Below are 15623 nucleotides of genomic sequence, written 5' to 3'. Positions count from 1 at the left end.
TTTGCAATTGAATTCGTCGGTTTTGCAATTGAATTCGTCGGTTTTGCAGTTAAATTCGTCGGTTTTGCAGTTAAATTCGTCCGTAACAAGAATGGCAGCTGGAGCAAACACGAAAACATGATGTAGCAGCTGCTACAAGAACTTGTTCAAGTACAACAGTAGTAAACAACTCTTTATAAGGCAATAATTCTTCCTCTACGGCCTATCCAGCAACATTCCAAACTCTACTGCGCCATTCGTGATGGGTGTGGTCACTCGCGAGCAAGTTAATTAACTTGTCAGACAGCTATCAACTTCGTGTACTACCAGCTTCAATTACCTTCTAGTGTCTCAAGTGTAACTCTCCAAGGCATAAATAGTTCATCTCTTAATGAACGGATTGGTTTCTTGGAGCCGTTTTGTTTATGACAAATTGTAATGCAAACGCGACGAATTCTATTGCAAAACCGACTAATTCAACTGCAAAACCGACGAATTCAATTGCAAACGGGACGAATTCAATTGCAATACGGACGAATTCAATTGCAAACGGGACGAATTCAATTGCAAAGGCGACTAATTCAATTGCAAAAACCTGTATTATGATAGTAATACATACATTCAGTATCATCAACTCTTCCTACCTCTTATGGTTTTCAGTTTGTATTTATAACGTAACCAATAAGCATGACTTTCGATTGAGGGTTTCATTTTAAGAGGCTCTGAAATGAATTACTGTCACAAGAAATAATACAGTGTATATGTACAGGTACATGATAATGCCATAATACTTCATCTCATCGTAATTAACACCTATACGCAAATCTATTGCATGTATATCTTATGTATGTGCATGAGATACATCAGTGGTAGGGTCACATGCCGTATTATGTCTTCCATTGTTTTGCCTTCTTCATTAATTTTTATATGACTTAATGTATGTGCAATGCTGGAAGCAATTTTTGTTTGTCAATGCTAGCCTGCATGCTCTTATTGACTTACGAACTTAATGTGTGAACGAGCTGTGTTAATTTTATTAACTAAACCAGGTGTACATAAACATCAAAGGGTGTTGACAAACACCCAAGGGTGTTCCTACTACACCATAACAGGTGTAGGTGTTTAGGTAACACCGCAACATGGGTGTTTCAGAACACCCAACTTTAACAGTGAATACTATAATTATCTTCACAATAATATAATTATTATACACAAACTTCCACTATTTAGTCCTTTGTGTTAATAAATGTCTTCTTTATGGTTATGTGCATATATAAATATCAAAGTATCACAATATTTACTGTCACCACAACTGGAAGGGATAGTATCCTTCAATAGTATGTGTACAGTTTCTACATTGAAACAATGTTTGACTATATACTTAACACAGATATCCATCAGATGTTATCAATTTGAATGGTCATAGTGTTTACAGGCTTGCAATAAATCTCAGTTGTTATCATTTACTCAATTAGCTTCTCTTTAGTTGATGAACCAAAGTATTGTGAACTCCAATCACCAGTATAGACTTTAAGTGACTTTTTAAAATAAACACAATATAGCAAATCACGCGTACATTCACTTTGAGGTATTTTCAGATTAATTGATCTGGTAGTTTGAAACTTTCTTCAAAAAAGAACTTGTGTCAATTTTTTATTAACCCCTTCAAATGAGCTTTAAAAGTGCACCTGAAACTATTTGCATTTAAAAGCTGTGATAGTACATACATTAATACACATGCATAAAAGTGATAATTAGTTTGCTCATTCCATCAGTAATGATCTATACAGAGAGATGATCTGTACACTGTGAAATGAACAGTTGGACACAGGCGTTGGAGGATGGATGGCCACACTGAGAAATGCTATACAGATGAAGCACGCACTATTAACACTATATTAACAAGGCTACCTCCCTGATATGATTTATTTTGGACATTAAATAGTGTACGTATTATGATGTACGTAGATGCTAGAGGAACGTAAGCTATATAAACCAAGACTAGCATGCAGCTAAAATGTGATGATGACCACGCACTGCACTGAAAGACTGTGTGAGCATTTTTAAGGGTATGGAAATACTTCACTTCCAACACTATAACTGAAAACATGTGATTCATTAATCTTCATACCATATAGTTACAGTACTTATAACTACAGTATACAGCTGATATGCACTAAACTAAAATGAAGTGCATGAGTACATATAATATTATGTGATAATTTTTCATACATATGTAAAATTATAGCTATGCTGTCATTAAGACATATTCTCGTGACTTTATGGCGTGCATAAAAAACGAAAAAAAATTGAGTATGAAGAATCAGGAATGAATGTTCTTAATTCTATAGATTGGTTCATAATTTTACTTGCGGCTGACCATTTGAGGACCATGCAAAATGATGCAATGTTATCAGTCAGCAATGCATGCATACTTGATGGAAATATCTAAAGTTGAGTCAGTCATAATATGAGTCATGGTTGCATTCTTCATTTAATGGAATGCCACCTGCATATGATACCTTCTACACTAGAATAATGCTATAATTATACTATCTAACTGAATATATATATACTTTTGGAATGCTTACATTGGGATTTGAAGAAAAAGGTTGCCAGAATATTCACCATCTTTTGATTTATTATTTTATTTTTTTGAAGTTTTACTCTAAATTTGAATGTTTGTATATATGAAGAAGGTTCAGTGACTGTCTGTGCACATACCAGACCATGTACATTGTAAATTCACCATCTCTTGAACTGTATTTATTTTATAGTGTACTTTATTGATTTCTTTTTGTAATTGTCTCTGATCTGTACGTATCCTTCAAATTGAAGCTGTAGTATTTTATACTATATTCCTTATTACTGTTATAATATCCTGTGAAATTGTTTGTACTATAGCTTGTATCAGTATAGCACAGAGGAATTACTCTGCAAAACACTGCATGTTATTCCTCAGGTACTTTTCCAGTTAAAATATGCCTAAAATGAAGGTACTGATTTGTAACCATGCTTTTGTAATAGTGTAAGTGTACCTGTAAGTGTAAGTGTATGGTTTTTAGATCAGCAAGTCAGCAGGTACGTATTAGTGAATATTGAATAGATATTATGGAATGGTATGTGGCATTAGGCTAGCTATTATAAATCAATTACTGCAAAAAACCCTGCCCATTTGCAGTGCCATTAGCATCTAATGATCACATACAAAAGGTGAAATTTATTTTTGGCAGCATATCAGTTTTGTTATATACAAAATTTACACAATTAGTGGATTTTTGCAATTACAGATTTAACACAGCAACCGCAGTTACCACACACTGTATATCCTTTGCCTGTATAAGCTAGCTACACATATAGCTAATGTATGGTTACAGTGACACTGTGTGCATGGTTCAAGTTGAACTGTGGCAGCTGCAGCTAGGGTACATAATTATAGGTGCATCTTCAGTACACAACATATGCTTAGACATTTGACTAGCATGATATATATACATACTGTATATAACCACACAAGATTATTTTACCTAGTATGTAACATGCTTTATTATTCACATACTTTGTGATCAAATTTAGATTTTGAATTATACACTTCTTAAAGTCACAAAAGCAATGGATAATAAATATTTAGAGTTTGTATGAATAATCCAACTGTTGGCAGGATGGTGGATGGCTGGTTGCCCAATATCACATGTGTCTATGTGAACAAACTCAGGTGGACATTACTGTTCTAATGTAAAGGTTATTAATTCTAATGCAATATGATAACAGTCTAGTTAAAATAATCTCAGCATACATATGTGTGTGTGCGTGGGTGTAGGTGGGTGGGTGCATGTGTGCGTGCATGTGTGTGTGTGTGTGTGTGTGTGTGTGTGTGTGTGTGTGTGTGTGTGTGTGTGTGTGTGTGTGTGATCTTTGCATTTTTCAGTTTATGTACAAAAACACACTATAAGTTCCTGAAATTACACAAGCAAACTACACAACTTACAATCTACAATGGAACCTCTCTTATCTGGATCTCTATTATCAGGGTACCTCAATTGCCCAGACAGCCCAAATAAGTCACGTGGCTTGTAGTTTAGTGACCATATTGAAGTTTGGTTTAGAAGAAAGCACAAGGAGGGAGCCTACATACCTGTTTGGTGGCTTGTTTATTCTACTACTAATAACTACCACTTGGTTGCTATGTACATTTTTACAGCCCAGGGGAGTGACCATGAATGCTCTGTAGTGACTTCCCCATCTGCCTGCTAAACAGCACTAACTGATAGCAATAATGACATTTAAGTTAGTCACTTTAGCACATTACTCTTATTATGGACATTTCTGAGATACTGACTGTATAGACCGCCTGGATAAGAAAGGTTCTATTGTATTTATAGTAAAGTTGTTTCAGCTGCATACAACTTAAATCCAGCAACATAATAGCCTACCTGATACAATAACTGGCTAAGAGATCAGTAAATTATTGAAGGCTTGAAGCTACGCTAGCTAACAAATGTGTACATATTAGCTGTTGTTAATTTAACAATTCTCAAATATCAAAATGGCATTATAAGCCACATCCATTGAAAGAGTACCTCATCAATTGTTTCATATCAATGTGTATTGAAATCAATTTATTCACATTATAACTAGGTACTCCTTTACAATTGTTTCAGAATCCACAAAAGAATGTAAACTGTTCTTAACTGCAGAACCATATTATACACAATTATTATACACAATTATTATGATGGATATGTGAAGCAACTGCATAAACTAGTTGTGAAATAGTGCAGCATCAACTAAGCAGGACTACTAAAAGAGTCATTATTATATATTAATGCTTTACAGTGTATGATTCAAACAAGGGTAGGCTTATAAAGACGAAAATTGCATTGAAAGTCTACTACCTAGCATTGCTAGTAGCTTATAAAATTTTAAAACTAAAATAGCTAGATGTAGTTACAATTAATAATAGAGGGTGTGTGCGGTGTATGCATACATTTGCAGAAGGGGCATGAGTTATAATTATTACAAGAATCTAAGTTTTTAAACAAAATGATAATTATGAAAACTAATATTGATTTGAGTTGTTACCGACCCATAAAGTGAACACTTAGCTCTCGGATTCCTTTATTCTTTCTTTTTGCATTGATATCTTGCTCTGTTGATTGAATCTTTTTCCTAATCTCATATGGGTAACTGGACAAATGTAGCTTTAGTAAGATATCGTTACCCTTGAGGGCTTGTACGATGTTTATCATTACTTCCCCACTAATAGCATTGTCATACATCCCCAGCTGCACTAGTGACTTGTTGGTAGCTAAAGCTGTAATGATTTCATCAGCAACTTCATCAGTAATGGTATTGTAGGTAATGTAGAGTACCATTAACTTTTTGGTGTTCTTTACTGCAGTAAATAGTGTTCTTGCTGCAGTGCAGGATAATAAGGTATATTCCATGTACAGTACTCTTAGCATAGAGGAGGGATGAGTCAGCATCCTGTAAAACTCTTCACTTTCCCCAATTGTGTTATTGTAATTAATCCATAGCACTTTTACTTTGCAGCTGAGTACAATGTCACGGATGAAAGAGGATGATAATCTGGTAAGGCGATTATTGCTCAGTGTCAACTTGGTAATGCTGATGTTGCTGTGGATAAGATATTTGTGAATAATGTGGAGGCCACGATCTTGGATATAGCAGCGTGACAAGCTGAGCCACATCCACTGCTTGTGAGAACAGGAGGTTAGGAAAAGTGACACATGCTCAAGATCAGTAGCTGACAGGCTAGTATCAGAAAGGTCAATTTCATTTTTATTAAAGATTGCAGCTGCTTCAATGGATTTACACATTCTATCATCTTGTGCCTCATAGAAGGAGTAAAAGAGATGGATACTCTTTAATGGGTTGCAGAGGAACTCACTGGAAATGGCAATCTTTTCATTTCCACCAGACAAAAATTTCTTAAAGGGTGATCGTTGTCCCTTAGTAAGTGTGATGTAAATGGCAAACATGTTGGCATGAAGATCGCTCCAGAATTCTTTGCAAAGAAGATGAAACTCTTCGTCTGGTTGTAGGTCAGTTATAATATAGTGAGCTGCTAGGTATTCTTGAATAGTAAGGTGAAGGAAGTTAAATGTCATTGTTTTCCCTGTTAGGCCGAACTGTTCTACAGCTTGTAGCAAGCCAAAACCATTAATAGCTTCAGGGGTAGTTATGACATCTGGACATGCAGCTTCAATCTCTTCATAGGTAAAAACTAGTTGGTTGTTATTGAGTGCATCTAATGCTAACTTGGAAAGTTGTTTAACTGTTTTGCTGTATAGCTCTGGCAGGTCGGCTAGCTGCCTTATATTATTTTTAAGTGGATGACCAGATTTTGCAAGATGTCGACAGATAGTGAGACAGATGAAGTGATAATACAGCTTTCCAGAATCACTGGGAAGAGGAATACCCATTTTATACAGGAAAAGCAGAATTACTATATTAAAAGGTACTAAACAGAGGTTGCTGATGGTGAGATGATCTTGCAAGTAGAGGATAATCTTTTTAATACTTTGTGGTTGTCCTTTTAAAGATTGTTCAATGTAATGATGTTGTTCTTCCTCAGTGAAACCCAAGATATCTGCTTTGATAGTTGCTCTTTGTCGGAGAGTCACAGAGGCATGTGGACGAGATGATACTACTAATCCACAGAGAGGTAGAATGTTATGATTCAAAATCTCACCAATTAAGCTGTCTTTTCGTAGATGTTCTGGAAATTCATCATAGCCATCAAAAAGAAAAAGCAGATGCTTTCCATCACTTTCAAAAAGGTGATCACTGCATGTAGCTGCAATTCCTTTAGCCCTCCTGTCTCCCTTACAGAATGACAGAAGAAGGTCACTAATTGATGTCGCTTGTTGAACAATGGGGTTACGCAGACAAACTAATAGTAGCAGGGTAAATGTTTGTAGCAGTTGTTGTTTACCCCACCTGTAAGCTATTTCACGTAACAATACAGACTTGCCAATGCCTGGTGCACCCTCGATCATAATAAATTGTGGTTCTTCCTGTTCTTCTAGTGGGGCTAAAATCTCCATCACCTCTTTGGTCACTTTGCTAACATGTGGAGCACGGTGGTCTAGCTTAGTATGGACTAACTGTTCAGTAGCTAGTGAAGTGACATTACCTTTGTGGATTAGTTTAGCAACTTCAACAGCTTGGTCCATCCTCTGTTGTCCTTCATGATGGACTAGTAGGAGTGGAGTAAAATGGTGTGACTGATCTGGGGGCCATGTATCATCATCAACTCTGAACCGTGCTTGTGCATTGATTGTAGCTACCCTTTTGGATAATATAGAGACTGCCTCAACGCCTACATTACAACAAAAATGTACACTACAGAAAATGATTGTACACTTTACCTTTGTCAGTAACTGGTAACTCATCCTTGACACAATGGATGGGAAACCCTTTGCTAGTTAGATCCTTACCAGTTACGACTATAACAATACAATAATAATAATTATTAGGTTGTTACTATTACACTAGCTGGTCACCTGTCTCAGCAGCTTGATCACTGGACATAGCAGGTGACTGGATAACACTCAATAGTTTATTCCAACTAGCAGAGGGGTCCACTTCAAGCCACCTTTTAAACATCGCATTACAACAGGAAACAGCTTTGTGGTAGTTGTCATGATCTATGATGTCAAGTGTTCCACTGGGTAGACCCAGTAGTGCTCCTATCATTCTCCAATGTGCAGCATGGTGTGGAGTGATGTGGTTGTGCAGGTCTTTCAGTAGAGGAGTGCCAGCAGCTGTGAAGTATAAATAATGTCATAATTTTTCCATGGAAAACAAACTCATTCCGAATAATACTAACACTACCCATCCATTGATTGTACATGCAATGTGCATAACTAGTCTGGCAGCATTTGCTATTACATTTGGAAGATACTAAAAAACTGGTATGTTCAATGTTACTACTATGTACATAGCTAATAGCTATGGGTATGTGCAAGAGATTGCCATTTAAGTTTGTGAGGTTGGGTTACCCTGTAGCTGTTTACCACTGCTACGGCTGGTCTGCCACAAGTGTGAATGGCAAGCAGTGTCAAAACCATGCATATGCATAATATATACAGTATCAGTTTGATGGCATGTAGTAAAATGCATTAAGCATGAACAAAATTGTAGTAGCTGTTGAGTTGTAGAACTATTCTGCACTGAATTTGGCTAAATTTATTTGACCAGAGATGTGTTTAATAATATTGTCATAGATTTCTATCGAGTACTTTGTGTTGCTACATAAGGAGATGGGTTGATAGTTTTTAACCAGTGTAAGGTTACTCACTAGATTTAAATATTGGGATGGTCTTGTGGATCTTACATTCTGTGGCAAGGTAACCATAGTTATGGAGAGTAAAGAATGTTATCAAAACCTTTATTAAGGCAATATAAACATCTTCAACAGCAAGAAGTGAACTGTTGGTAACAGTAATACTTGTAAGGACAGGATAGTCGGATTCTCTATTCGTAGATTGGAGTACTCCCAACATTGGCCCAGTACACAAAAAGGATAATCATTCCTTCATTAATCAATCCTACCTCCATCATTGTTAAAGTGATTACTTACCATATAACTTTCAGCAGGTTTAGAGTACAGCAACCTTATCAGTAAAGCACAATAATATTATATATGCATGGCTTTTGCAATCAGCATATTGTATTCCACTGTCACTTGAGGCTTCAAGATAAAATGTGACCGGATTTGTGAAAAGGTACCTTTTTCACACACAAAATTTGAGCCATTTTTTGAACTTTGATGCTTCATAATGTCTTTATCATTGCATATAATTACCTGAAATTTTCCATGAGTGCAGCTAAAGTATCTAGCTACATTATGAAAGTTAAAGCAAGTTAATCAGTGTAAGGAGTCAAGTGTTACATCATTTTGTTTGCTTACATGTAAAATGTGTGGATAAGGTACCTTTTCGCAAATCTGGTCACAAATACTATTCACTGCCAGGTACTAAACCTGGCTTGTTAAGGCATTTGATTCAGCCCCCCACTGCTTAGGTTTGAAAGTCTTGTCATACATGGAAGCCTTCTATCACGGTTGCCTCTTTTGGTAAGTGTTACCAAAGAGTTGCAGTTATTTGTAGATTTCTCTGACTGGCTCCCTGTTTGATATGGCATTCCCCAAGGCCTAAGCTCTTTATTTTACCACACATTGATGAGCTGCATAATTATAATAAAGTAATTCATCATAGATCTCCTCCAAGACCTAACTTCAAATCAAGTCAATTATATGAAACTACCTATATCACCACTGGAATCAATACAGCATTGTGATGCATGGTAGCAGGTGGAACCCTGTTATTCATAACTTCAGGATCCTATAGCTATTTACAAGAACTCAAGTAATCTTCATTCCATTCCAGAAGGTCCTACTTTCTATTAGTATAACTCATAATACTGATCCCATATACGTATTTTGATTACTGCTATTAACACTCTACCCGCACTTTCTATTCCAACCTCAACAGCTCCTTCTACTCTTTAGCTGTCAAATCATTACTGTGCACTTCATCATTTTTTCTTAGCATATTTAAAAACTATCTATCTGTTGTTTGTGTTCTCATGTGCGTGTATATTAATATATGTTGGGAGTATGGTTGCTTCTTGTGTACCCATGTCGATCTATTGACAGAACAGATAATGATACACTTTCACACTGCTGTTTCTGTAGACTAGGGCTGGGCGGTTTCTCGGTATTATAGTAATACCGCGGTATTGCAATGAAACGATATCTGTATCGCGTAGATTTCGGTGAAACGATATCGATATTATTACGATTTTTAGTGTTTGTGACAGCTTATTAAGCCCTTAAGGTTGTTATAATACACCTCAAATAATCACGTGATACTACTGCAAACAAAGACCTAGTACTAGCTAGTCAATTTGTTTTACAAAGATCGAGATACTCTAATAGAACAGTCAGCTAGGTTCGAGATACCCTAATAAAGCAGTCAGCTACTCTAATATAGCAGTCATCTTTAATAACCGCGATAAATAGTAACATCGTGATATATTTCTGCACGATATATCGTGAAGCGAAACTCCAATACCGCCCAGCCCTACTGTAGACTATAGTTTGAATAATTTCTTTTTAAATGCTGTTACCTAACTATTGGATTAAAGGGGGGGGGGGGGGGGGAAGATTAGCATAGAACTAGAAGCATGGTTTGGTGTGTAAAAATAGTGTTACGTGTATACATACATACATACATACATACATACATACATACATACACACACACACCCACACACATAAATGCATACATACATGCATACTAGTGTTTATAGCATTGTAAATACGGCTGAAACAAATACTGCAAATACTTGAGTATTCGTTAAGGATTTTTGTACTTGAATAGTAAAATTGGTACTCAAGTACTCATTAAGATCACATGACACAGCTCACATGATGTATTTGTCATTATGACATGACACCATGACAGCAGTAGAGCTTGATTAGTATAATTTAGTGCACATTGCTTTTCAGTAACATTAACATCAGTACTTTAATACAACATGAGTATCATTGCTATACGTTACTTGAAAAAGTTGTTAACTGCTTAAGATCTGGTATAAAACACAAAACTTGTCACATGGGCATGATTGCAAATAGCTAGTACATGTGAGTACTCGATTGTTAGCTTTAGAGAGTACTCGAATACTAAAAATCCATCCCTAATTATCAGTGACAAATATCCTGGATTCACAAGAAGTGAGATTTTTAATATTCATGCATGTTGCTGCCAAGAACACCATTTGATGACTTTGGCATGCACTAGATAAACTGCCAGTGTAGGATTTCTATACTATATAGAACTGATATCGGTCAGATTTGAACCATACATAGATGCAGACTATTTTTATGCAATGAAGTCAACAGGCCAACATGTTATGTTTACTGCTCTGCAGAATTAATTCCTAACTGAATACCGTAGCTATAACAAAAAAGTGCATAAATTTGCTACATAGTAGTGCATTCAATTCAGCATTAATTCTAACAAAAGGCAAAACGTTTGTACACTATGCATACATGAAATGTAATATATTTAGACCACATGTACAGGCATTTTACAAAGCTTTCATAACCAACTCGAATGACATAATAAAATTAATTATAGCTACTGTAATAGTAGAGCAGCATAGCACCAAAAAATGGGCATTTTGTGCACTTTGTGATACAATTATGAAACTTTCCACACAAATTGTGCTCCTCCTGACAATTTTTTTGATATAGAGCCATCATGGATTTGACCTTTGGTGACCTTTAGAGCCATGTTTTCACTGAAAATTAATCATTTTTGTCTTTATCTCCCTGAGGCATTATTTTACACTGATAAAACATGGTATCAAATTAAAGGTGTTGATCTAAGAACTATATTGACTATTGTTTGAAGTTTGTATCTCATTCCACTACAAAGTTATGATCATTTTTGTAAGTCATGAAATTCTTTGCCCTTGGGGTATAAATTACTAATGGGCAAGTAATTCATAGAATTTCATGGTTAATATAAATGATCATAACTTTGAAATGCAATCACATATTTACTTTAAATAAAAGCCGAGTAGTTCGTTTTAGCAGTACCTTTAATTTGAAACTGTGCAAAATGATGCCTCAGGGAGATAAAGACAAAAACAATGAATTTTCAATACAAAAATGGCTGTAAAGGTCACCAAAGGTTAAATATGCGATGGCTCTATATCCAAAAAATTATGTCATAAGGAGTACAACTTCTAAGTATCCATCATGCGCTACTGCGAATTGGCATCCTGCACTGTCAGCAAGAAGAAATGGGACACAAAGAAGGACAAAGGTAATTAAGTCTGTATTGTATGTGCATAGGTATCTGTCAGGCTGAAGCAACGTCTATCAGCAAAAAGAAATCAAACCAATAGATTTTTTGCTATTGAGTATCAAATGTAGAGAAGCCATCACTTGGCACTATCATGAGTCAACACCTCACGCTGTCAACGAAGATAAATAAATGGGACACGAAGGAGGACACAGGTAAATCCATAAAGTACATACTGCATTATGCCAAAAGGGCTGAAGTGACATCGAACAGTGTAGCCCAATTCCTTAGCTGCTATCGAGTTACACTTGTCTGAAGGAATCAGTTAGTCAATCAGTCAGTTGATCAGTCAGTCAGTCAGTCAGTCAGTCAGTCAGTCAGTCAGTCAGTCAGTCAGTCAGTCAGTCAGTCAGTCAGTCAGTCAGTCAGTCAGTCAGTCAGTCAGTCAGTCAGTCAGTCAGTCAGTCGATCAATCAGTCAGTCGATCAGGCAGTCAGTCAGTCAGGCAGTAAAAAATTCTGCTAAATATTTAAAAAAAACTGTGGCAGCCTTTTCAGGTTGTGCTGAAGGCACTTTGAGCTTAGTTATACCTACATAACCAATATTGCCAAGGTGCAATGAAGATATTGTGAGGTTAGTTTTAGGGTGATACTTTTGGCCAGAAAAGCCCAAACCTTCATGATCCCTAGTATACGTACTACTGTAAGACAAGTGGGAAAATTAGCTGTTTATAACTAGTTGTACAATACAATGAGTTAAGGGTGACTGTCAATAGCTAAACGATTATGTGACTGTTGGTGTTTATTCCACTAAGCTGACTTCTATTGTTGCTGATTTTTATATTTATCACCTTTTTTTCTTTTAACACCATTTTGTTTGATTGTAACACCATTTTGTTTGCTTTTAACACCATTTTGTTTGCTTTTAACACCTTCCTTTGAGCACTTAGCAACACTTTACTGGAATCAATGTATAGACCATTCTGTATTTCCTTGGTTAAATGCCACACCTTTAATAGTCACCACATTTGAATATTGGCCACAATGAACCCTCAAAGATAGAGTAGCTATTTATTTATTTATTAAGGCTTTATAGCACAAGTGCTGAAGGTCTGTAGGGCACCTGGTCCTACAGCCTGTTTGAAGTTGTTACATAAAGTGTGTTTGAAAAGGTGGAGTATAAATGCTGCCCTTGAATACGTCCTTGGTTGTTCTAAGGTGCTTTCTGCTTCAGTATCCTTGGGTTAGGAAAGTAAAGTAGACTATCTTGCAGTATTTGTTCAGCATAGTGTTCTCAGTAAGTAAAACAGCAATAGTCATTTTGCATCATGTATCTAGAGGCCATGTATCTATTAATCTGCTGATTCCTTTTAATGCACATCACAGTGAAATTAGAGCTACCGTAATTCGCTTTATTTTTGTGCAAAAAGTTTTTGTGATAAAAATGCATGTGCTGCCACATAGAATCCCTAAATTTGATAACAAATTATTGGAAACATTTTGGGTCACACTGAAGGTGCCTAACAAATACTAGTTGCCAAGGTGCCATTATGCATGCAAGGTCTCATGAGGCTATAGTTTCCGGCTGCTCATTATTTTTTTTTGAGGGAAAATGCAAACTTCCGTGATCTCTCTATTTTACAATACTACCATACTGTACTACATACCAAAAGTTAACAGTAGAATTACCATTTCCTTGTTATGTAAATCACATTTCCTTGTTCTTCCAATGTGGACATTTTTAACACTTCTAATGGAATCCCTTTGACTTACAGAGACCCTATACTGTGTTGGATACTCTAAATTCTTGGTGCAACCATAGCCGTATTATAATTCCAGGGAATTTACCTGCAAAGTGGCAGGCTACCTGCTACCAGAGTACCATAAAATTAGATCGTGACCAGTAAATTGGAATATGGCAATTCAAGGGCCCACGTACCTGCCTCAAGATCACACACACATATATATATATATATAATTTTATGTGTGTGACCATATTTTGGAAAATCATACATTTGGGTACATGCAAAGTTTGTGGGAAACTCAACTGAAATTTTTAGAAATATTTTAAAATTATTATTTTTGTTGCATAAATTATTCTGATAAGGCAACTATTCAGCCTTCTTGCTATGAAGTTTCACACCTGTAGGTTCTTTTTTCAAGGATATTATATCAGATCATGTAGTAGTTTCACATTGCGTGGGACAGCAATTAACTTACAAATTGGGTGATTTGTTCATCTCTAAAACCAAACATTCTCTTGTCTTTAGATTATAATACCGTACATGTGATTTAATTGAAGAGAAGCACCAAGAGTGCATGATTAAGCTCTCAAGGATCTCTTTTTTGTCCATTTTGGATTGTAGGAATGGAGATCTTTGTAAACAAAGTGATTTGTCATCATTTGTCACACCTAATCACTATATAGTAGTATAAGCTGATATTGAAAGTTACTTTGTTTTGTATTAGACAGTAAATCAGCCATATCTTTGGAATGCTTCATTGTATCATGATCAAATTTTAACACAAAGTAAATAAGCAATAAATGCTTCATTATAGCAACAAAAATGAAATTTGACTAATGTGCCAAACTGTATGGTTTTCCAAAATAGAGTCACACGCACGCACGCACGCACGCACGCACGCACGCACGCACGCACGCACGCACGCACGCACGCACGCACGCACGCACGCACGCACGCACGTACAAGAGAGTTTAAAAAGTCATGGCATGGTTTATTCTGGTGACAGGTAAGGGTCTGGTGAGCATGGCATATACAAGTTGTGCGGTCAGTTGGAAAAACAACTATCCAATCAGAATGAAGAATCTATTCATAACTTTTCAATTAGTCTTCATTGTGCAGTCCATACAAGTGTATTCATCTGGAGATTAAAAGGCTTCTTCAAAGACTAAAAGTTATGATGAAAGGCATGATGCAATCAATATGGTAATATTGACAAGCTTCTAATAACATGCTTGTGTGCCTGAATCGTTCACACTAAATGTTCATAACTCTTGATAAACAGTTCTGGCATTTAAAGAGCTTCACAGCACTACCAAATGTTTGGGAAGCAGGCCCATGTAACAAGAGTTATTAGCAAGAAACAAGGGTTCAGGTGAATGCGAATCGACTTGCTATAGCTGCTAACTATGTGGCTGGTGGCTTGGTCTAAAAGTGAAAGCTGATACAAAATTAGAGCAAACTTATACAGTGACAAAATTGTCAAGCAGTTTGGCTATTCGCTCAGTTAATTGATTGATTCGATACTGGGATATCTGTTAGACAGTTTTAGCTAATATTATCCCAGGGAGCTGAAACATCACAATTCCAGTAAACGTAGCTATGCAACATACATCAAACTTAACTTGATGTACAATATATGTATAGCTATATAGATCCAGTAGCTGAGTGGGGTGTTACTTCACCCCAACTTACCATTCCAATATTCTGTTGTTCTGCTACTCTGATCCATATGCTATATGTCTACCGAGTGGGTTTTTATTTTATTTTATTTTAACTGCTTTTTAATGCAGGCAAGGCCTGCATTAATGGTCTGTGGGCAACTGGTTTCTATAACTGGTCTTGATTCTGCTCTCGATTCTGCTTGTGCTACTCAGTGAATCAGTCAGTGGTCACAGTGAAGGACGTCGTGCCACCGGCGCAGCCTGCACAGTAAAAACAAACTAGTGAACGTCACTACTAAATGTAGTGAACGTCACTACTAATGTCTGCCACAATACTCACTACTTTTTTTTGTGTAGTGACGTTCACTACTAATTTTGTAGTGAACGTCACTACAT

At 36.3% G+C, this 15623-nt stretch overlaps 1 protein-coding gene across 1 annotated transcript; it reads right to left on the bottom strand.

Moving 5' to 3' along the window:
• Positions 1 to 4715: 4715 nt before the first annotated feature.
• On the bottom strand, positions 4716 to 15322 carry LOC136266671 (NACHT, LRR and PYD domains-containing protein 3-like). Its single transcript, XM_066061671.1, has 4 exons — positions 15259 to 15322; positions 7509 to 7769; positions 7374 to 7451; positions 4716 to 7324 (listed from the first exon to the last, which is right to left on the bottom strand). Exons 1-4 carry the CDS (start codon positions 15293 to 15295, stop codon positions 5058 to 5060), a joined length of 2643 nt encoding a protein of 880 aa, XP_065917743.1. The 5' UTR covers positions 15296 to 15322; the 3' UTR covers positions 4716 to 5057.
• Positions 15323 to 15623: the final 301 nt, after the last annotated feature.

This window comes from Dysidea avara, chromosome 9 (genome assembly GCF_963678975.1).
Source record: "Dysidea avara chromosome 9, odDysAvar1.4, whole genome shotgun sequence".
In the NCBI taxonomy this organism is placed as follows: Eukaryota; Metazoa; Porifera; class Demospongiae; order Dictyoceratida; family Dysideidae; genus Dysidea; species Dysidea avara.
The sequence above is the reverse complement of the archived record's forward strand: the minus strand, read 5'-3'. Positions and strand labels throughout refer to the sequence as shown.